This window comes from Anguilla rostrata, chromosome 6 (assembly GCF_018555375.3).
Source record: "Anguilla rostrata isolate EN2019 chromosome 6, ASM1855537v3, whole genome shotgun sequence".
Taxonomy (NCBI): Eukaryota; Metazoa; Chordata; class Actinopteri; order Anguilliformes; family Anguillidae; genus Anguilla; species Anguilla rostrata.
Window position 1 is genome coordinate 51,908,207 of NC_057938.1, and position 19,264 is coordinate 51,927,470.

At 51.0% G+C, this 19,264-nt stretch overlaps 1 protein-coding gene across 3 annotated transcripts in view; it reads left to right on the forward strand.

Annotated features, from left to right (window-relative positions):
- The window catches only part of fig4a (FIG4 phosphoinositide 5-phosphatase a), a 56,721-nt gene that overhangs the window by 13,319 nt on the left and 24,138 nt on the right, over window positions 1–19,264 (forward strand). For all 3 annotated transcript variants that reach the window (XM_064340452.1, XM_064340454.1, XM_064340455.1), the window contains exons 9-16: window positions 2,743–2,843; window positions 3,491–3,653; window positions 8,491–8,588; window positions 10,994–11,127; window positions 11,814–11,930; window positions 13,026–13,071; window positions 14,822–14,970; window positions 15,507–15,673. In XM_064340452.1, coding sequence (XP_064196522.1) covers window positions 2,743–2,843; window positions 3,491–3,653; window positions 8,491–8,588; window positions 10,994–11,127; window positions 11,814–11,930; window positions 13,026–13,071; window positions 14,822–14,970; window positions 15,507–15,673 — 975 coding nt within the window. The remainder of the gene's footprint in view (window positions 1–2,742; window positions 2,844–3,490; window positions 3,654–8,490; window positions 8,589–10,993; window positions 11,128–11,813; window positions 11,931–13,025; window positions 13,072–14,821; window positions 14,971–15,506; window positions 15,674–19,264) is intronic.

The window sequence follows — 19,264 nt, forward strand, 5'->3', positions numbered from 1 at the left end:
ATTTTTTAAAAATGCGACCACTTTCCGAATGACTCATTTAATCACGTATATGGCCAATTTTAGACGAAGGTGATCATTAGCTGATCTGACTGATGAAGCGTCCTGGCGTGACGGCGTGAATATGGAACTCGTCTTCTTCATCTCTGACTCAATATGGCCTTGGGGGGCTTAATCGCCCCCCCGTTAGACATTAAATGTGACTCATTAAGAGACGCCAGCGGGTTCTGGGTTCTCGAGGATCCGGGGCTGCGGTAATGAGTCGGATGGAGAGGCGACCTACGCGGTGGGTTCCCCACTACCCAGTTTTGGGAACCACTGGGGTGGCAAACCCCCCCCCCCCACGTGTCCAGCTGTGTGTCTTTGTCCTCGGGGCCAGTGATTCTGGAACAACGTGATGTGACGTAACGTGCACCAATGAGGCGTCTCGATTTCCCCCCTCCAGCCATACGTGCACCAATGAGGCTCCTCGATTTCCCCCCCTCCTGCCGTACGTGCACCAATGAGGCTCCTCGATTTCCCCCTCCTGCCATACGTGCACCAATGAGGCGTCTCGATTTCCCCCCTCCTGCCATACGCGCACCAATGAGGCGTCTCGATTTCCCCCCTCCTGCCATACGTGCACCAATGAGGCGTCTCGTTTCCCTCCCTCCTGCCGTACATGCACCAATGAGGCCGCCGCCGTCGCCTGGGGAACCCGGGCGCACCCGGGTTGGTCTGAGCGCCTCATGTGAGTGCGGCTCGAGTGCGCAGCGGCGCGGCGCTTCTGGATTTATAAATAAATGTACGAACGGCGGGCTCGTCGGGGCCTTTCTGGTACAGACCTCCTCTGGCACCTCTCTGGCTCCTCGTGTGCGCCGGAGCTCCCGCGGGCGAGCGTCCTCAGTGCACCCGCGAACAGATGCTCTTCCGCCATTCGTTAAATAAAGCGAGGCCGGGGTCTTTCAGTGTCGCAGACGTTTGTGTTTGTGGCTGTGGGGACACGACGTTCCCTTGAGCAAACCTTACAATGAGCTCCTTAGGAGTGGCCTCATGAAAATATTCCAATGATTACACCTCAGGATTACCATAGCATTATTGCTGTTAGACTACGGCAGTGATACTATAATATTCTTATAGTATAATAAAATATAATAGGAATTCTTAATGTAAATTGGACATACTATGTATGAATTATTGTCTATAATGATCTTAGTTTATTGTTATTACTTTGATATGTTTTTTATGGTTTCTATGGTTTTCTCGAACATGCTACAGAGAATATTATAATAATGCAATACAACTAACTATAACAATCTTACAGTTAATTGTACAGTATCACTAGAGTATTCTCTATAGCATGTTTGAAAAAAACCATAGAAACACTATTGTAATACCGTCAGTAGTAATATAGCAATTCTACAGTCTATCTGCAATACGTCTTTATAGTAATACTATCGTGCATTTTCATAAGGGTGTACTTGCTTGATGGAGTTATTAATTCAGTAGCTAATTATTTGCATTATTTATTTGGAATGAAGTATTCTTTGTCATATTGTCTGAATTTAATGGAGCGTTAAAAGTTTCGGTCCGCAGCTTTTAGAACAGAACTTGACTTTGTTGTAATTTTGCAGTTCCTGACATTTCACTTGATTTATAAGTTTCCAAGGGGCTTTTGGAAACTGTAATGAAAGCCATTAATGGCTTTCTTGTTTCCAGGTGTGAATTTGACTAATTAAATTGTTTTCGTATTGAGACTGCATCGAGCAGGCCTTCAGTTGATGTTGGATAAAGATGTGAAATGATTGCCTTTTTTTTTTTTTAATTGACATGTGGCGATTCTCAGTCGTCCATTTTGGGGGCCTTAAGGTAAAGCGTTTTGGTACCGCTGTGTGTGTGTGTGTGTAAGTGATCCCTGTGTGTGTGTGTGCCCTGTCCTGCTGGCTCTGAGCTGGCTCTGTCTGGTATGCCTGTAGGCTGTGGGCTGTTCTGCTTCAACAGCAGTGCTTTGTATTATGAGAGAGAGAGAGAGAGAGACTGGCAGTAGCTGATGTTTTATTCACTAGAATTTAAATGGAAATTTTAGTAAATTCATCTTCCCCTCCCTCGCCCTCTCGCCCCCTCCCTCCCTCCCTCGCTCGCTCGCTCCCCACCTTTTGAAAAATGTGCCTGCGTTGGGAGAGGCACGTGGAAGTTCTCGCCTTGCCTCGCCTCTGAAGCAGATGCGAAATCAGGAGACATTTGAGAGTGCCTCTGTCACATGGCCTCCCGTTCCAGATAGGTAATTTAGGACTGATTATCAGGTGTTTAAACGCAGAGTCCTGTGTCTGAGGCACTCGACCGGCTCGTAATTGCGTAACGAGAAGCCCATCTGTTTCTCGGAGATTTAAAAAAAAAAAAAAAAAATCTTCCTTGAATATCAATCTCAGACACATGCGCAAATTAGTCAAGTGTTTCACAACGTAATGTGCTGCTGCCCTTGCTTTGGCACGTATACGATTTCTTTTATTTTATTTTATTTAGAAAAATGCCGAACGATCTGCGAATTTTAACGTTTTTTTTTTTAACGCCAGGCGGTTAAAATCACGCTGCTACTGTGTAACATCTTTACCGGTCCCTCAGCCGTGTGTGTGTGTGTGTTTTTCTGCTATGGAAAGTTCCTACTAGTTCTTATCGATTAGCGCGAACGCCGCTATCTCGCCGCTAGTTTGTAGCGCTGAATTCACGGTCGCGCGGCTTCTCCCTTAACCCCGCGCGCTTTCTCAGAGCTGCTGATCTACGGGCGGCCCGTGCACGTCACGCTCATCGCCCGGAGGTCCAGCAAGTTCGCCGGGACGCGCTTTCTGAAGAGAGGCGCCAACTGCGAGGTAACGTTTCTGTTGCCCTGACGACGGGCGGTGTCGGTACCGCGGACCGTAGGAAAAATATGGACGACTGTCAACGTGACGTCACCCGTCCGACTCTCCGCGGGCTTGGCGAAAAGCGTTTTGAAGCCAGCCCGGGAAGTGCAGTTTGTGGGTCGCCGCCATGTTGTACAGATTGGGGTTGTTACAAAAGTCCGGTTTTGGCCGGTTAATTCAGAATAAAATCTGTTGCTCGTACGAAACCTGTTGCCTTCCACTTCTAGTCTGGTTCTGGTTTCGACACTAAGCATGCATAACTATGGTTATTCACGTAGGATCTGGGTTGGACAGTTTTATCGTCATTAGCCTGCTAGCTAAACTAGCACTGTACGCTAAGAAGTTAGCTAAAGCAAGTGAACTGTAGAAAGGCTAGAAAGGCCGATATGATATGAATTGAATCGAATGCAGTGTGGCTTTATCACTCGCTAGTTAGCTAGAGCCATGTTATCTATAACTTTTACACATTCAGCGTAAAAGTGTTTAAATATAAAAATGCACTGAGTGCTTTGATAGACAGACCAAAGTCACAGATCTGTAAAATAGAGCGGATTTTTTTTTTTTTAAATGAGTCATGTGACGAGTTGTGTGCCTGCGGTTTGCCCGTTCCGCAGGGGGACGTGGCCAATGAGGTGGAGACGGAGCAGATCATCCACGACGCTTCGGTCATGTGCTTCACGGCGGGGAGCTACTCCTCGTACGTCCAGGTCCGGGGCTCCGTCCCCCTCTACTGGTCTCAGGACATCTCCACCATGATGCCCAAACCCCCCATCCGCCGTGAGTATTACAGTCGTAACGACCGCTGCTCTTGCTCCACTGTCATAACAACAACTGCTCCTCCTCCACTGTCGTAACGACAGCTGCTCCTGCTCCACTGTTGTAATGACAGCTGCTCCTGCTCCACTGTTGTAATGACAGCTGCTCCTGCTCCACTGTTGTAATGACAGCTGCTCCTGCTCCACTGTCGTAACGACCGCTGCTCTTGCTCCACTGTCGTAACAACAGCTGCTCCTCCTCCACTGTCGTAACGACAGCTGCTCCTCCTCCACTGTTGTAATGACCGCTGCTCCTCCTCCACTGTCGTAACGACCGCTGCTCCTCCTCCACTGTCGTAACGACCGCTGCTCCTCCTCCACTGTCGTAATGACCGCTGCTCCTCCTCCACTGTCGTAATGACCGCTGCTCCTGCTCCACTGTCGTAATGACCGCTGCTCCTGCTCCACTGTCGTAATGACCGCTGCTCCTGCTCCGCTGTCGTAACGACCGCTGCTCCTGCTCCACTGTCGTAATGACCGCTGCTCCTCCTCCACTGTTGTAATGACCGCTGCTCCTGCTCCACTGTTGTAATGACCGCTGCTCCTCCTCCACTGTTGTAATGACAGCTGCTCCTGCTCTACTGTCATAATGGCAGCTGCTCCTGCTCCACTGTTGTAATGGCGGCTGCTCCTGCTCCGCTGTTGTAATGACCGCTGCTCCTGCTCCGCTGTTGTAAGGACAGCTGCTCCTGCTCTACTGTCATAATGACCGCTGCTCCTGCTCCGCCCGCTGCTGTTTCTTATTTGGGATTTCTGAAGAGAAAAAATGAGGACTTGAAAGTTTTTTTTTTTTTTTTTTTTTTTTTTTGCAAATTGCAACCGTTTTTCACAGAGGCACTTGAAATGCGCTTGATTTATATATATATATATATATATTTTTTTTTTTCTTCTTGATGGTGGTTTGAAGAGATTGCAAGGCGCGGGAGTGTGAAAATCGAAAAACAAGACCGTGACTGTGTGCGCGTTGGGGGGGAAATTACCGGAATGAAAAGCAAAGCCGCTCTGTCTGCGTGGGGGGGGGGTAAATAAACGAGAAACGCTTGCGGTGCTTTACTGGAAATTGGACCGAATGTCTTTCCGCGATGCCTCCCCTGTAGAGACAGAAAAGAAGGCCTGCCTGCTCTCTCTTAAGAGGATAAGGATGGCAGTTACTGTTAGCATTTTCATACGGCTGCACCAGAACCATGCAGTCCGGTCGCATTCAAAATGGCTCCTGCAGGAAATGAGGGCCGAGGCTAATGAAGGTAGCGCTGCGTTGGTAGATTCCCTGTGCCGCCAGAGCAAATGGTGGCATACGAAGCAGCTAGCGCAGCTAACCGTCAAAACATTGACAGTCTAAACTGTAACTGGTACAGCCCACAGCCCGGTAGTCTACATTAGGGTGGATCATATGTCTTTTGTGAGGCACTGTTTAATTATTCAAAATACCGATGATTAACGTTGAGGATCAATTTTTAAAATTAAGCTTTCATTTGAACCATTTACTGAGAAGGATTAGGTTTCACAACCAATGAGCAGCCAGCAGTGATCAGAACGCTCACCCACAATGCCCACTGTTCCCTACCTAGTGTAAAAAAAAAAAAAAAAAAACTGAAACTACCTGGAAGTCCTTTTAATAGAAAAGGCGCCACCATTTTAAACGATGACCCGGTATGGGGGCTAGCGGTACGGGATTTGCGATTACAAGAGAGGAAAGGGTCGCCCAAGGAGAGATGACAGAGGGGCAGCGTGGGGCTGGCCCAGTTCTCCAGGTGTCGAGGAGACGGCGGCCGAACCAATCGTCAGGCGGCAGGGCCAATCGTCAGGCGGCAGGGCCAATCGTCAGGCGGCAGGGCCAATCGCGAGGGAGAAGCCGCGGGTGTTTTTGTGTTCTCTCTGCGATCTGTTGTGCGCTGGACGGACGAAAGGGCTGTGTCCCGAAGTCACCTCCTGAAGCCGTTATCAACACGGCGCCTCTCTGGCCTTCCAGCCCGGTTAAATACCCACCCCCCCCCACCCCCACCCGCTGAAGCCATTATCAACACGGCGCCTCTCTGGCCTTCCAGCCCGGTTAAATACCCCCCCCCCCCACCCCCCACCCCCCGCCAAGGCAACGGTGTTTGTGTTCAGAGAGCCGTCTCAGATTTTAACAGTTTTTATTTATTTATTTATTTTTTTTTTTACAGTTTCTTTTGTGCTTTAGCGTAAGTGAAGAACGGAAGACCCAAACGCTTAACAAGCGTAATAATACTTGCAAATAAACCATTCAGCCCCGTTTCAGGTCCTGCTTTGATCATTAAAAATGAACTTGTGTCTCTCTTTGTACCCGGCCTTTTATGCCTGGAACCCTTTTTGTAACAGAGGGTGCCTGTACTGAACGTACGACTCATTCATTTCCTAATTAAAAAGTCATTTCCTGATTTGCAAATGTGAAAGAGAGGCGACTAACCTGCTAAGAGATGCACACCTGTGAAAGAGAACTGGCGAACATGCAGGTGGATGCACACCTGTGAAAGAGAGGCGACTAACCTGCTAAGAGATGCACACCTGTGAAAGAGAACTGGCGAACATGCAGGTGGATGCACACCTGTGAAAGAGAACTGGCAAACATGCAGGTGGATGCACACCTGTGAAAGAGAACTGGCGAACATGCAGGTGGATGCACACCTGTGAAAGAGAACTGGCGAACATGCAGGTGGATGCACACCTGTGAAAGAGAACTGGCGAACATGCAGGTGGATGCACACCTGTGAAAGAGAACTGGCGAACATGCAGGTGGATGCACACCTGTGAAAGAACTGGCGAACATGCAGGTGGATGCACACCTGTGAAAGAGTACTGGCGAACATGCAGGTGGATGCACACCTGTGAAAGAGAACTGGCGAACATGCAGGTGGATGCACACCTGTGAAAGAGAACTGGCGAACATGCAGGTGGATGCACACCTGTGAAAGAGAACTGGCGAACATGCAGGTGGATGCACACCTGTGAAAGAGAACTGGCGAACATGCAGGTGGATGCACACCTGTGAAAGAGAACTGGCGAACATGCAGGTGGATGCACACCTGTGAAAGAGAACTGGCGAACATGCAGGTGGATGCACACCTGTGAAAGAGTACTGGCGAACATGCAGGTGGATGCACACCTGTGAAAGAGTACTGGCGAACATGCAGGTGGATGCACACCTGTGAAAGACTAAGTTTGCGATGGAGAACGCTACTGGATCAATTTGCATTGCTGTGGAAAATCAGCGCTTAATTGTACACAGTACTCTGTGTTAATCGGCCAGGCTCATTCCAACAGTGTCTGGGTTTGCGAGTTCTTGTGGCATTTAACTTGAATTATTGCAGTATAGTATTATCCTGAAGCTTCGTTCAAAAGTTGTTTTTTTTTAACGCAACGTTTCTAAGTAGCCTAATATTTAACGGACATTACATATCACAGGTTACATGACATGCACTGAAATGGAGACTATAAATGCTCTAGATCACTGCTTTCTACCATTGACAATGGAGCCCTTCCTCTCCCCTCTCAGCATAAATAATCGCATCCCCGCCGCATTTGTCTGTAATGGGCACAATGTCGGTGACTGTAACTAGTCCTTTCATTCCCCGCCCCCTGTGGCAATGGCACCAACCCGGGGCCGTTTCCCGCGGGTTTCAGCTGGCGTGCCGTATGTAGGTGAGAAGCTTTGTTCTCGGCCTGAAGGCGAGCGCTCGTTGTCGCGCCCCAGGGGCGGCGGGGCTGTTGTGAAACACGCTTGTTTCTCGTTCCAAGGCTGCTGCTTCGATTACCGCGGAGCCTTTATACAGTCTGTCAACTGCGAGGTGAATGGGCCGCGAACACGCGATGGAGAGGTGGTCTGTGACCCATTTTTCCCAGGTCTTTTAATGCTGGGGAAATTTTATTTTTTTTTAAAGTTCTATGACTGCCTCGTGTTGCGCTGGTGAAAAAATGGAAACCAATTATATGACAAGTTAACTGTTTTTTTTCTGTTGTGCCAGATTTCCCCAAGATTAGAAGATGGCAGGTTTTTTTTCTTCTTCAAATTAACTGCATATTTCAGAGCTGTGAATAGAATTTGAATTTATGTATTACTTACTATGAAGCTGCCCTTTGTTTTACTGATTTCTGCTTAATTCTAATTTATTTGCTGATACTTATTCACTGTTTGTTTTGTGTGAGTGTGTGTGTATTTGTGTGTGCGTGCGCATGCGCGAGAGAGAATGTGTGTGTGTGTGCATGCACGCGTGCATTAGAGAAAGTGTGCGTGTGTTTGTGTGCATGTATGCATGGGTGTGTGTGCGTGTGCATGAGAATAAGTCTGTGTGTGTGTGTGTGTGTGTGCGTGTTTGTGCGTGCGTGTGTGTGCATGTGTGTGTGTGTACATGAGAGTTAGTCTGTGTGTGTGTATGTGTGTGCGTGTTTGTGCGTGCGTGTGTGTGCATGTGTGTGTGTGTACATGAGAGTTAGTCTGTGTGTGTGTGTATGTGTGCGCGTGTGTGTGCATGTGTGTGTGTGTGTGTACATGAGAGTTAGTCTGTGTGTGTGTGTGCATGTGTATGTGTGCGCATGTGTGTGTGCATGCGTGTGTGTGCGCGCGTGTTTGTACATGTGTGTGCGTGTGTGTGTGCATGCGTGTGCGTGTGTGTGTGCATGCGTGAGGGCATTATGGACGTCAGGTTTCTGGGAAACGCTGGCCCTTGGCGTTCCCCGAATGTTGACGCCCGCTCCTGGCGACGCCTCGCTGGTCCGTGCGCGCGGCGTGTGCTTCCGGCTCTTTCCGCGGGCTAATTCGGGCGCCTGTCTCCATGCTCCAGTGGACCAGGCCGACCCCTACGCCCATGTCGCCGCCCTGCACTTCGACCAGATGCTCCAGAGGTTCGGCTCCCCCATAATCATCCTCAACCTCGTCAAGGTAACGTGCTGCTATGGCGACCGCGCTCTCCTCCTCGCGCTCGCCGGTCCCGCTGTTGCTGTGGCTCTCTCACTCGGGGCCTTGTGAGGCTGCCGTCCATAAAGCAGCCATGTTTTCTTTTGCAAAATGCACCCCATTGTCATGTTTTTAATTTTGTTGCATTTATTTAGTCCCCCCCCCCCCCCCCCCCACCCCACCCATCCACTGACCATGAAGGAGTCAATAAAGATCAACAAGAGATGGAGTCCAAATATGACTTTGGGATATTTTGCCAGTTAGTTAGTGCTCGATGAGGCGTTTTAAAGTATTTAACATTGCATTACGTTGCATCCATTTTTACATGATTTAAATTTGGGCCGTATCGCTGCGTTTGCCTCATCAATAAGGTACCCAGGGTGGCCCCCAGGTGATGTGGCCAGGTGTGTGCTTGCACCGTGTGTTGTGGGGGTGAGGTGGTGGTGTTGTGTGTGTGTGTGTGGGTGTGTGTGGTGTGTGTGTGTGTGGTGGGTTGGGGGATGTTGGGATGGGGGGGGGGGCAGGAATCGAACCGTTAAAATCCCAGCGGTGGCTCTGTCTGGCCGGCAGTGGCGGTTTGTGTCGGCTGTGCGGTCCCAAGGGGGGGGGGGGGGGGAGGCGGGGAGGCGGAGGCGGCTCTCACATGGCCAGGCATGCGTGCGCATCCCCCCCCCCCACACCCAACCCCCTCGCCCAAAAACGTTGCCAGCCCCGCCGCAAAAATCTCGCAACATTGTCTGCAAATGACCTCGTTAGCATGTAGATGAGCCTGTCCGCGCTATGCTAACCGCGGCGGACCTCTCTACTGCCGTTTCCCGCACGTCCCTGATTTAAATGCTAATTAAGATTTCTACCCCAGCCACGACACCTTCTGAGAGAGAGGGAGGGAGGGAGGGAGGGGAGAGGGAGGGGGAGGAGGAGGGGGGAGAGGAGAGGAGAGAGGAGGAGGAGAGGGGGGAGAGGAAGGAAGGAGGGCGAGAGATGGAAGGAGAGGGAGAGAGAGGAAGAAGGAGAGAAGGGGAGATGGAGGGAGAGAGAGAGAAATGGAGAGAGGTGGAGAGAGGAGGGAGGGAGGGGGAGAGAGAGGGAGAGGTGGAGAGAGGAGGGAGAGAGAGAGAGATGGAGAGAGAGGAGAGAGGGTGCGGAGGAGATGAGAGAGAGAGAGAGAGAGAGAGGTGCATGTAAGCGACAGCTGCGATGAACTGCGCTGTAATTCGCTGGTAATTGGACCCCGGCGGCCCAGGGCGGCGAGGAAGCTGATTGATGCGCGTGTGTTGATATGAAAGGTCAGACTGCAGAATGAGTTTGTTTTTTTTCCCTCTCTTTCTCATCCCCCCCTCCCCCCTCCTCCTCCCCTCTTAAGTTCATTCCTGTGATGATCAGAAGCCATGCCTGAGATGAAAGACGGGGCTGGTAGGGGGCGGGGGGGGGGTAAGACGGTGGTGTATTGACTGCCTCTCAGTGTCAGGCTCACCACACCGTTGGTCAGGAGGAAGCGCAGTCATTCTGTCTGCTTTTTTTTCTTTTCCCTCTTTTTAAGACAAATATTTTACATGTTAAAAAAAAATGTGGAAAGTTTCTCCCGGCTAGTTCTCAAATGACTCTTCGTTTTTAAAATCAGCAACTTGCCAGGTGTACCGCAGAAGCATGGCGTTATATTTCGGCTGTTCGTTACATATCTCGGTTCCCCCCTTATGAAGCGATGGTGTGTGCACCCACCCTCTTTTCCTCCTCATGGGGCTCCCCATGTGCCTCTTTTGTCTCCGAAAATAAAAGGGGGGGTGGGGGGGGCGGGGGAGAGGGGTGATTGTCAAGAACGATGACTAGGGCTGTATTTTCCCTGCATGACCTCCTTCAGAGTCCGCCATTACTGCTTGCGGTTGGTCGTTATGGCGCCGACCCTCGTCTCCAGGGAAACGGCGTTCGATTCCATTTCAATCCAGGCAGTTAATTACATGAAACATCCTCCTAGGACTCCGGTTTTATTTTGGCTTTGATTGTTTTGTTTTGTGCTGTGCTGTAACAGTACATTATGCTGCCATTATGTCCTGTCTGCTGCAGTCACGTGACCAGGGCTCACTTGAAAAAGATATTTTTATCTCAGCGGGATTCGTCTGGTTTATAAATAAATGTTTTTATTTTTCTTTTTTTATTGCAATGAATTCCCAAAATTGACTGAAGTAGAAATGGAATTGACATCAAATCCTGCGCAGTGTGTCACACACAGGACCATTGTGACATCACACTCTCTCTGTATGACATCACACGACATCACGTTCTGTGTGACATCACGTATGACATCACACTCTCTCTGTGTGACATCACGCGTGACATCACACTCTCTCTGTGTGACATCACACTCTCTGTGCTGGCCGTCCGCCCCCCTGCAGAAGCGGGAGAAGAGGAAGCACGAGAAGATCCTGAGCGAGGAGCTGTTCCCGGCGGTGATCAACCTCAACCAGTTCCTGCCGCCGGCGCACTGCATCGACTACATCGCCTGGGACATGGCCCGCTACACCAAGAGGTACGGCCGCCACCCACAATGCCTTTCTGCGGCCAGACGCGTCTTCCGTGTGCGAACAAGGGATATCTGCTCCACACCAAGTGCTGCCCTTGTGGTTTATTCGAGACGCGACGCTTCGATCGGCCTACGTTGCCCTTCTTGCCAGACGTAGACCTTTCTTTCTTCGGTAAAAAAGAAGTTGCACAGGGGAGCGTTTGCTGGTGTGTGGATGTCCTTTATTCTTTCATAGTCTTATTCTTTTGCCCTGCATCTGGCCCAGCCTGTTGGACGTGTGAATGTTATATATTTCTCATATTTTATCCCCCTCCCCAAACCTGGAACCTTCAGATTACAAGCCCAGCTCTAAGGCTACATCTTTTGCCCTGTTACCCAGACTGGCATGAAAATGGCGGTATCCATGGAAACACTCCAGGGGGAGAGTGGGCAGAACGCAAAAAAAAGTCATTTTTGCGCACCTTTCGATGCGTGCCACCTGTGATTTTGTGCATCGCTCACTCTTACCTTCGCCGTCACGACCCCTAAAAGCTTTACTGAGCGGAGTTTCAATAAGAAACATGTTTTTTTAAATTTATTTATTTATTGTAGCTGTATTTGGAAAGCGTGAGTGTAGTGGGGTGGGTTTGCCCGTTAATGAGATTTTTCCGTCCGTTTTGCCAACCGAACCCCCGGAAAAACGCCGACGCCAGCAAGCTGTGCAACGTGCTGGACCGGCTCAGCCTGATCGCGGAGAACGTGGTCAAGCGGACGGGCTTCTTCGTCAACCGCTCGGACTTCTACTGCCACACCCTGCGGCCGGACGAGAGGTGAGCCGCTCCCTCCCGCCCGTTGAACCGACGCAGGTTTTCTTTCCTTATTTTTTTTGCCTGTGGTCACTGGGAAAACGAGGAGCTCCTTGCTAATTTTGCGATAGCACTGAGCCTGTGTCGGAGGAGGTTCCTGTGCCACTGTCAGGCAGCCAGTCCTAATGAAATATCTGTAAAATTCGAGGGGGGGGGGGGGGTGGGGGGTTGAGTGGGGGTTCACAAAACAGCGATGAGCGCACCAGCTCCTTATTAAATGATCAGGGTCCTTACTGTATGGGGGTATGTCTGACGCCTCTCCCAGAATGCATCTGGCGCACGCCGTGGCGGCCCACAATGCACGGCGGGTCCAACTCCGACCTTACAGCGGAGAGCGGGACATTTTAACCCCCTTATTCAGGTGCCCGCGGCGGCGAAGTGCGGTGATGACACGTTTGCTCCTTTAAATTGGGAAATTGTTGATCCGGTATCAAGAAGCAGTTTCCCTCCCCCGCACCATTATATCGCCAGATGGTGAACAAGACGAGTGCTGCGGCGTGAGAGAGCGTGATGGGGTATTCCAAATCGGGAGGGGGGTGGGGTGGGGGGGAAACCATATTACATACAGTGCTGCTATGTCCCTGGCGGCTAATGTGGAGACGTCGTCACGAGCGGTTTAGTACATGCTTACATTAGCAGAATTAGCCGCACTGTTTTTTTCGAAGGCGCTTCTGCGTAATTGTGGGAAAAAAAAAAAAAAGCATTCATGCTTCTGTGAGTGAATTACTGAGTGGCTAAATGTTTCACTGAACGCACGCTGTCTGTCGGCTTACCTTGGGCCTTTCTGGAATCGTCTTCAGTGTTCCTGGAAACGAAGTGTAAAAGAAAAATGTGTTATATTTAAAAATTAAAAAAAGACCACCTTCCTCTAGCAGGTCAGGGTGTAACAGCCAGCAGCTCACTGTCAGGGATAATGGCTGACACTGACACCCCCTCCCCCCCCACCCCCAAAATACTTCCGCTCGTTCTGTCTGACAACTGTGAAATGCAATGAGGTCTGGGACACCTTGACTGATGTTAAGCCCTCTGCTGTGTGGCCTTTTTATCTTATTTATCCAGGTGGGGCGACCTGGGAGGATGTGTGACATCACACGGCCGAATGCAGGTAGGTTCTGCAGAGTTAAAGGCTAATGACTAATGGATACAATGTACAGAGCTAAATGCTAATGGATAATGGGTACGTTGTATAGAGCTAGACGCTAATGAATACAGTGTACTGAGCTAAATGCTAATGGCTAATGAATTTGATGTACAGAGCTAAATGCTGATGGCTAATGATTTTGATGTACAGAGCTAAATGCTAATGGCTAATGAATTGGATGTACAGAGCTAAATGCTAATGGCTAAAAGGATATGATGTACAGAGCTAATGGATACAAAGTACGGAGCGAAATGCTAATGGCTAATGATGCAATGTACAGAGCTAATGAATACGATGTACTGTGCAGTTAAAACAAGCCTTCAAGGGGCAGTTCTCTGGAGGTATTTTTATGATTATGTTTAATGTGCATTTTTCAACAGATCGGGGTTGTCTAAAGTGTTGTTGTTGAAAGTGGCAAAACAATGTTGTCATCCCCCCCGATCACTCAAATCGGAAGTGTACATCCGGGAGCCATTTTCCGTCCTGTAGATTTTTTTGCCGCTTTGAAGTGCTTCTCTCTCGCCTTGCATGCGTCACAGGAAGTGCTTCCAACGGAAGATGAGATTAAATGTCAATTTAAAAAATAAAAAAAAGGAAGCACAGATATAGCCTCTGGATCGATGCCCCTGTACCAGCCATTTTGAAGCTGATGGTGTGAGAAACTATCAGAGCCAATAGGATTGATGGAAAATATTACGAAAATAAGACCCAGGTTGGGGGAAAAACAAAAGACCTATAATGTCCGGTTCACTCACTTTGTATTGCTTGCAGACGGCTGACATTTTGGGAAAGATATAACAGCAGCATTCCAATGCAGCTTGCGAATGGACTCCGCTCACCTGTCTTACGTCATAAAACCAGGATACCGATCGGACAAAATAAAAATAAGCCTGCCGCTCACCCTGTTTTGGGGCGAAAACCGGCCGGTTCTGACCCACGGCCGATCGATGGGTGCGCCCCTACTGAATCACCCTGCTGACAGGGGGGAGCCAGCACAGCCGAGCCCCAAACCCAGAACTCTCCGGTTCTCCTTGTTGTCGTTGTGCAAAACGTCTGCGGATGTCAACTTGGAGGAGAGGGTGTTGCCATAGTGACAGAGAGTCTCTAGCGTTCCCGACAGCAAAGTTTTCTTTTTCCCCCCCGACCGTCCGTTCCTTCCAGCGCTGGCTTCCTTTCCTCCGTTGACATCGCAGACGACTGTGAGCGGTTAAGTATCGGGGGGGGTAGGTTAGGGTTAGGGTTGGGGGGGGGGGGCGCGCTGACTTTGACGAGAGCGGGCCGTTCGGGGCGTCCGTTTGCTCGTTCCGTTTATAAACTAGGTGCTGTTGCCGTCGCCCGGCGACGAGCCGGGCCTATAACCCTCTCTCTCTCTCCCCTCTCTCTCTCCCTCTCTCCCTCCCTCTCTCCCTCTTTCTCCTCTCTCTCTCTCTCTCTCTCTCCCTCCCTCTCCTCTCTCTCTCTTGCTCTCTCCCTCTCTCCCTCTCTCTCTCTCTCTCTCTCTCCTTCCCTCTCTCTCTCTCTCTCTCTCCTCTCTCTCTCTCTCCCTCTCTCTCTCTCTCTCTCTCTCCTCTCTCTCTCTCTCTCTCTCTCTCTCTCTCTCTCCTCTCTCCCTCTCTCTCTCTCTCTCTCTCTCTCTCCCCCTTCCTCTCTCCCTCTCTCTCTCTCTCCCCCCTCTCTCCCTCTCTCCCTCTCTCTCTCTGCGGCCGCGGTGCAGACGGGCGTGCTGCGGACCAACTGCGTGGACTGCCTGGACCGCACCAACACGGCGCAGTTCATGGTGGGGAAGTGCGCCCTGGCGTACCAGCTGTACGCGCTGGGCATGATCGACAAGCCCAAGCTGCAGTTCGACACCGACTGTGTCAGGTAAACGCCATTTTTTCGCGCCATTTCATGGCCATTTCGCACCTCTCTAACCCCCTGGGTTGTTGTTCTTTTTATTTCCCCTGCAAGGCTGCTCAGGTCAAATGGACTCATAGCCGGGTTACTGAGTTTGTGCTGGCTGAGCTGAACCTGTGTCTGTCCCACTCTCTCGTTATGGTGCCGCTGCAGTCTTTGCCGAGTTCGATGTGCACGTTTGTTCCGGTTGTTAAAAAGGCAATGCAGGTGAAGCGGCAGTTGCTGTATCACCTGTCTGAAGCCGTGAAGGGAAATAGCAGTGACCTGGTACGCAGTGGGGAAGTTTTAGAAACAAGAAACAAGGGTCAGACCAATGCAATTTAAAAATTTTATTTAAATTTTTTTGCATTTTGCAGTTAGCGTTCTCTTATTTCTGCCATTTGTCCTGTAGAGATGGAACGAAAAAGGACCTGCACCCCGAATTGCACAGTAGATTGTGAGCAGGGGCGCGAGTGGGGCCCCTGCAGGTTTTTTTTAGGGTGTCTCCTGCGCCCCTTTCCCAGGCTGTTTGAGGAGCTGTACGAGGACCACGGGGACACCCTCTCCCTGCAGTACGGGGGCTCCCAGCTGGTGCACAGGGTCAAGACCTACCGAAAGATCGCCCCCTGGACCCAGCACTCCAAAGACATCATGCAGACCCTGTCCCGCTACTATAGCAACGCCTTCTCAGGTACAGCACCTCCACCCGTTACACAAACCAGGGCATTTCAGTCTACCTTTCCCTCTCTTTTTCCTCTTTCTCTGTCCCTCGTTCTCTCCATCTCCCTCTCGGTCTCATGATCTCTCTCCCTTCCATTCTGTCTTCACCCTCACTCTTTCTCCCTCTACCTTCCTCTCTTTCCATTTTCCCTCTCTGTCTCTCTCTCTCTCTCTCTCTCTCTTTGTCTTCCTCTTTTTATTGCTGGGTCTCACTGTCCCCTATCCCACTCTGATTCCTTCTGTCCATTTCTCTCTTTGTTTCTCTCACTCTCTCTCTCTCTCGCTTTCTCTCTCTTTCTTATTCAATCTTTTCCCTAAAAAATTCAATAAGGAGTTTTCAGCCAGCTTTGTGGAGCGAGCCCCACCTTTAATGAGGTAATGAATCAGATGGCCTGCCTGCGGTGCTTTGGGACCACGCGCCGTTAGGATTTACAGGGAAATTATGGGGTGGCTAATATGAAAATTATTGAAGTTTTTCAGCCTTTTGTTTTGTCTCGTTACCCTCCCGCTGTTCCGCTCCTCGATGTCCGTCATTTTGGGGCACGCGAATGACACACTGCGTGTTTGCTTCTACAGTAACTAGGCACAAAAGGTTGTCAGCTTGTACAAAATAATAATTGCACTAAATTACACTCTGTACTCTGGGTGTCTTTCTCTTTGGAGGGGGGGGGGCGGGGGGGGGGGGGGGGGTTGGGTTGGGAGGGTGGGTCTTAACTGACAAAACTGTATATCGGCTCGTGTCGAGAATTAAAATTTTAATTTCCTTACTTTTGAAGTTAGTAAGAATTATCTTCGTAATAAACCGCGCGGTCTCCTCTTCTGTTTCCAATTAAAGCGAAGGAGATGGAAAGCTTCCTCTGAGTTTTCCGGATTGCGCTGCCGTGCGCTTCTCACGCGCGCAGACGAGCGACCGCTTCCTTATCACGCGGCGAATCAAAGCCCACGCTCCGCCATGTTTCGTAAAAAAACCTGTCGCGTCCGGCGCCTCGGACGGCTTCCAGACTGATTAACACCACATTATAAGCTTTAAAAAATAAAAAAAACCACAACAACAAAAATCTGAAAAGTTATTAGTGTTAAAAGCTTTTTTTCCCCCATAATGCATTGCAGGGCTTCCAGTGAGTCGGGTGGGTTTCTGTGCGGCCAGCTCTGTGTCCGACCCCCGCCCGTCTCTGCTCTGGCAACGGAGGGGGTGGGGGGAATTGGATCGCGGTGGAAGCGGATGTGTGTGTTTGGCGCTGAGCTACTTTCTGCTTCGCCGCGGCCTCTGAGCACTGAGAGGCCGTGTCGCTGGCCCCCGGGGGCCCGAGCCGCGTCCGCTTCCTGTGGATTCCCACCAAGCTTCACGCGGCAAGCTTCCCAACGGCCGGGCGCGCCGCGGTAGCGTCAGGGGCCCCCAGGCGGCCACCCCCGCCAGCAAATTCGGTGACTCGTGGCCGAGAGCCGGCTCCATCTTCGAGGGCGGGTCAGAAACCACCCACCAACAGTTTTTTTTTTTGGGGGGGGGGGCGCCTGACTCAAACCTTGCCCCCCCCCAGCACTCTTGCCAGTGCCTGAAGAACCGGACGCCTCTGAGGCACAGTCCTTCTCCATATGAACCTGGTCATAGAGGGTATTCCAGTTTTCGTAAGTGGGCAAGGGGTCACGTGACCAGCGAGGCGTCCGTGGGCGGGGCTTCTGCCAGGCGGCGGCGGCGGGGGGGCCTGCGGAGAGCGTGCTCGAAGGCGGCGGCGGCGTGCGGAGCCGCCATTACCGCCCCAGACGGGCCCGAACCTTTGTGTGTCACCGCGCTCCTCATTTTCAACTCGATTATTTCGGCAAAATTACCTGGCGGCCTCGGCGTGTTTACGGCGTGATTTCTGATCCTGCGCTCCGAGAAAAAAGGGGGGGGGGGGGGTGGGGGGTGGGGGGTGGAAGTCGGTATTACAAAGCGAAGCAGCAGGAGAAGAGCGGGTAATGAATCGAAACGGGAGCGACGAGTGCTGGCGGGACGAAAAGAACGCCACCGCGCACGACGGGGACCTCGTTTTGGCGGAACGATCGCGGGGGAAATTGGGGCGGGTCAGTCTGCCGCCCGCGCGCGATCCAGCCTGCCGCGCGGCGCGTTTAGGGTCCGGTCTCAGGCCTCTCCTGTAGAGACTTGGTTGAGTACTCCTGCTTCATTGGAGGATGCCTCCTAGTCTTCTTAATCAGTGGAGAGATTTTGGGGGGGGGGGGGGGTGCGGGGAGGGGGGGGTCTTTGGAGTGTCTGAATCATTTTGGCAGCAGAACGGGAAGGAATAGTGTAAGTCGCTCTGGATATGAGCATCTGCTAAATGTCTGTGATGTAATGTAATGTAGGGTCTCTCCGGTCAGTATGGAGTTCAGAGATGGGAAAGTTTTTTGAGTGGGTAGAGGGTGGGAGGGGTGAATGGGAACTACAGTACTTCGGGTGGATTAGGGAAATTGTGGTTGAGCTGTTTAAAGATGTCAGTGGTGGTGTCCCGCCCTAAAAAAAATAAAAATAAAACATAACCCCTGACCCTTGACCCTTGACCCCATGCTCCTTGGCTGGCTCAATCCTTTCTTACCGCGAGTTGCCGGGGTCCTTTCTCGCGGCTCACTTCGAACCGTTACACACGAGGAGGCATCGCCACGTTTTGGGGCCCTGGGGTCCACATGCGCCCCAGCGACAGGACAGCGGCCGTTCCGAATCGCAGATAAAAGGGTGCGAGAGAGGTCGTGTTCGGTCAGCCACCGGCTCGGGCAGGTTTTCCTCCGCACAGGGGAGGGAGAAAATAATAATCTCACCTCTTAACCGTGTCTGGCAGAAACGGGGTCAGGAGGTGCGCTCGGGTCTGTGAAACGCTCTGCTCTTCGTCGCCGGCGCCAGACGGAGGTGACCCAGATCCGGGGCGCCGCGGCGCAGCCACAGAAAAACAGGGGCGGGCGTTACGGGGGAAAGTGATTGACACAAACGCCTCCGTTGCGCGGTCCTGCGAGGACTCACTTCTGTCATTACCCAGAGTCATCGGCAATCAAGGGGCAGGACGCTTTTTTGTGTGAACATTTTCGAGATTGCAGGGGAAAATTACGAGTTGCCTACGTACTCCCCCATAGTAGCACCCACTAAGCCATGCCAACCCCCCCCCCCCCCCACCTTCCATGTTCTCTTCGGATGACTGAAAAGCAGGACTGCGTTTACCGCCAAGCGCTCCTGCCATTTCCCCGCCATGCGAGGGTGTTGTCCTCCTCCTGTACCCCTTTGAAGAGCTGGTCTTCCGGAATGTTCTCTCTTTTTCCCCCCAGAATTCCGCGTCAGTGTTTTCTAGAACTCCCATTGATCTCAGTTGCCAGCAGCGATTGTGGCATCGGCATTAGAATGTTGTGCAGTTACGAACGTTCTAACGGCGTATTTTTGGTGATTAAAGGGTTAATGTCCGTATGATATGCGCTGATTTATTTAAAAAATCACCGCTCAGAAAAACCTGAAAGCTCGTAGTTACTTTACTGTAAGAAAGCTCTATTTACCGCTTAATGGTGTATCTTTGCAGTCGGGGGGGGGGGTGGGGGGGGCACGTGG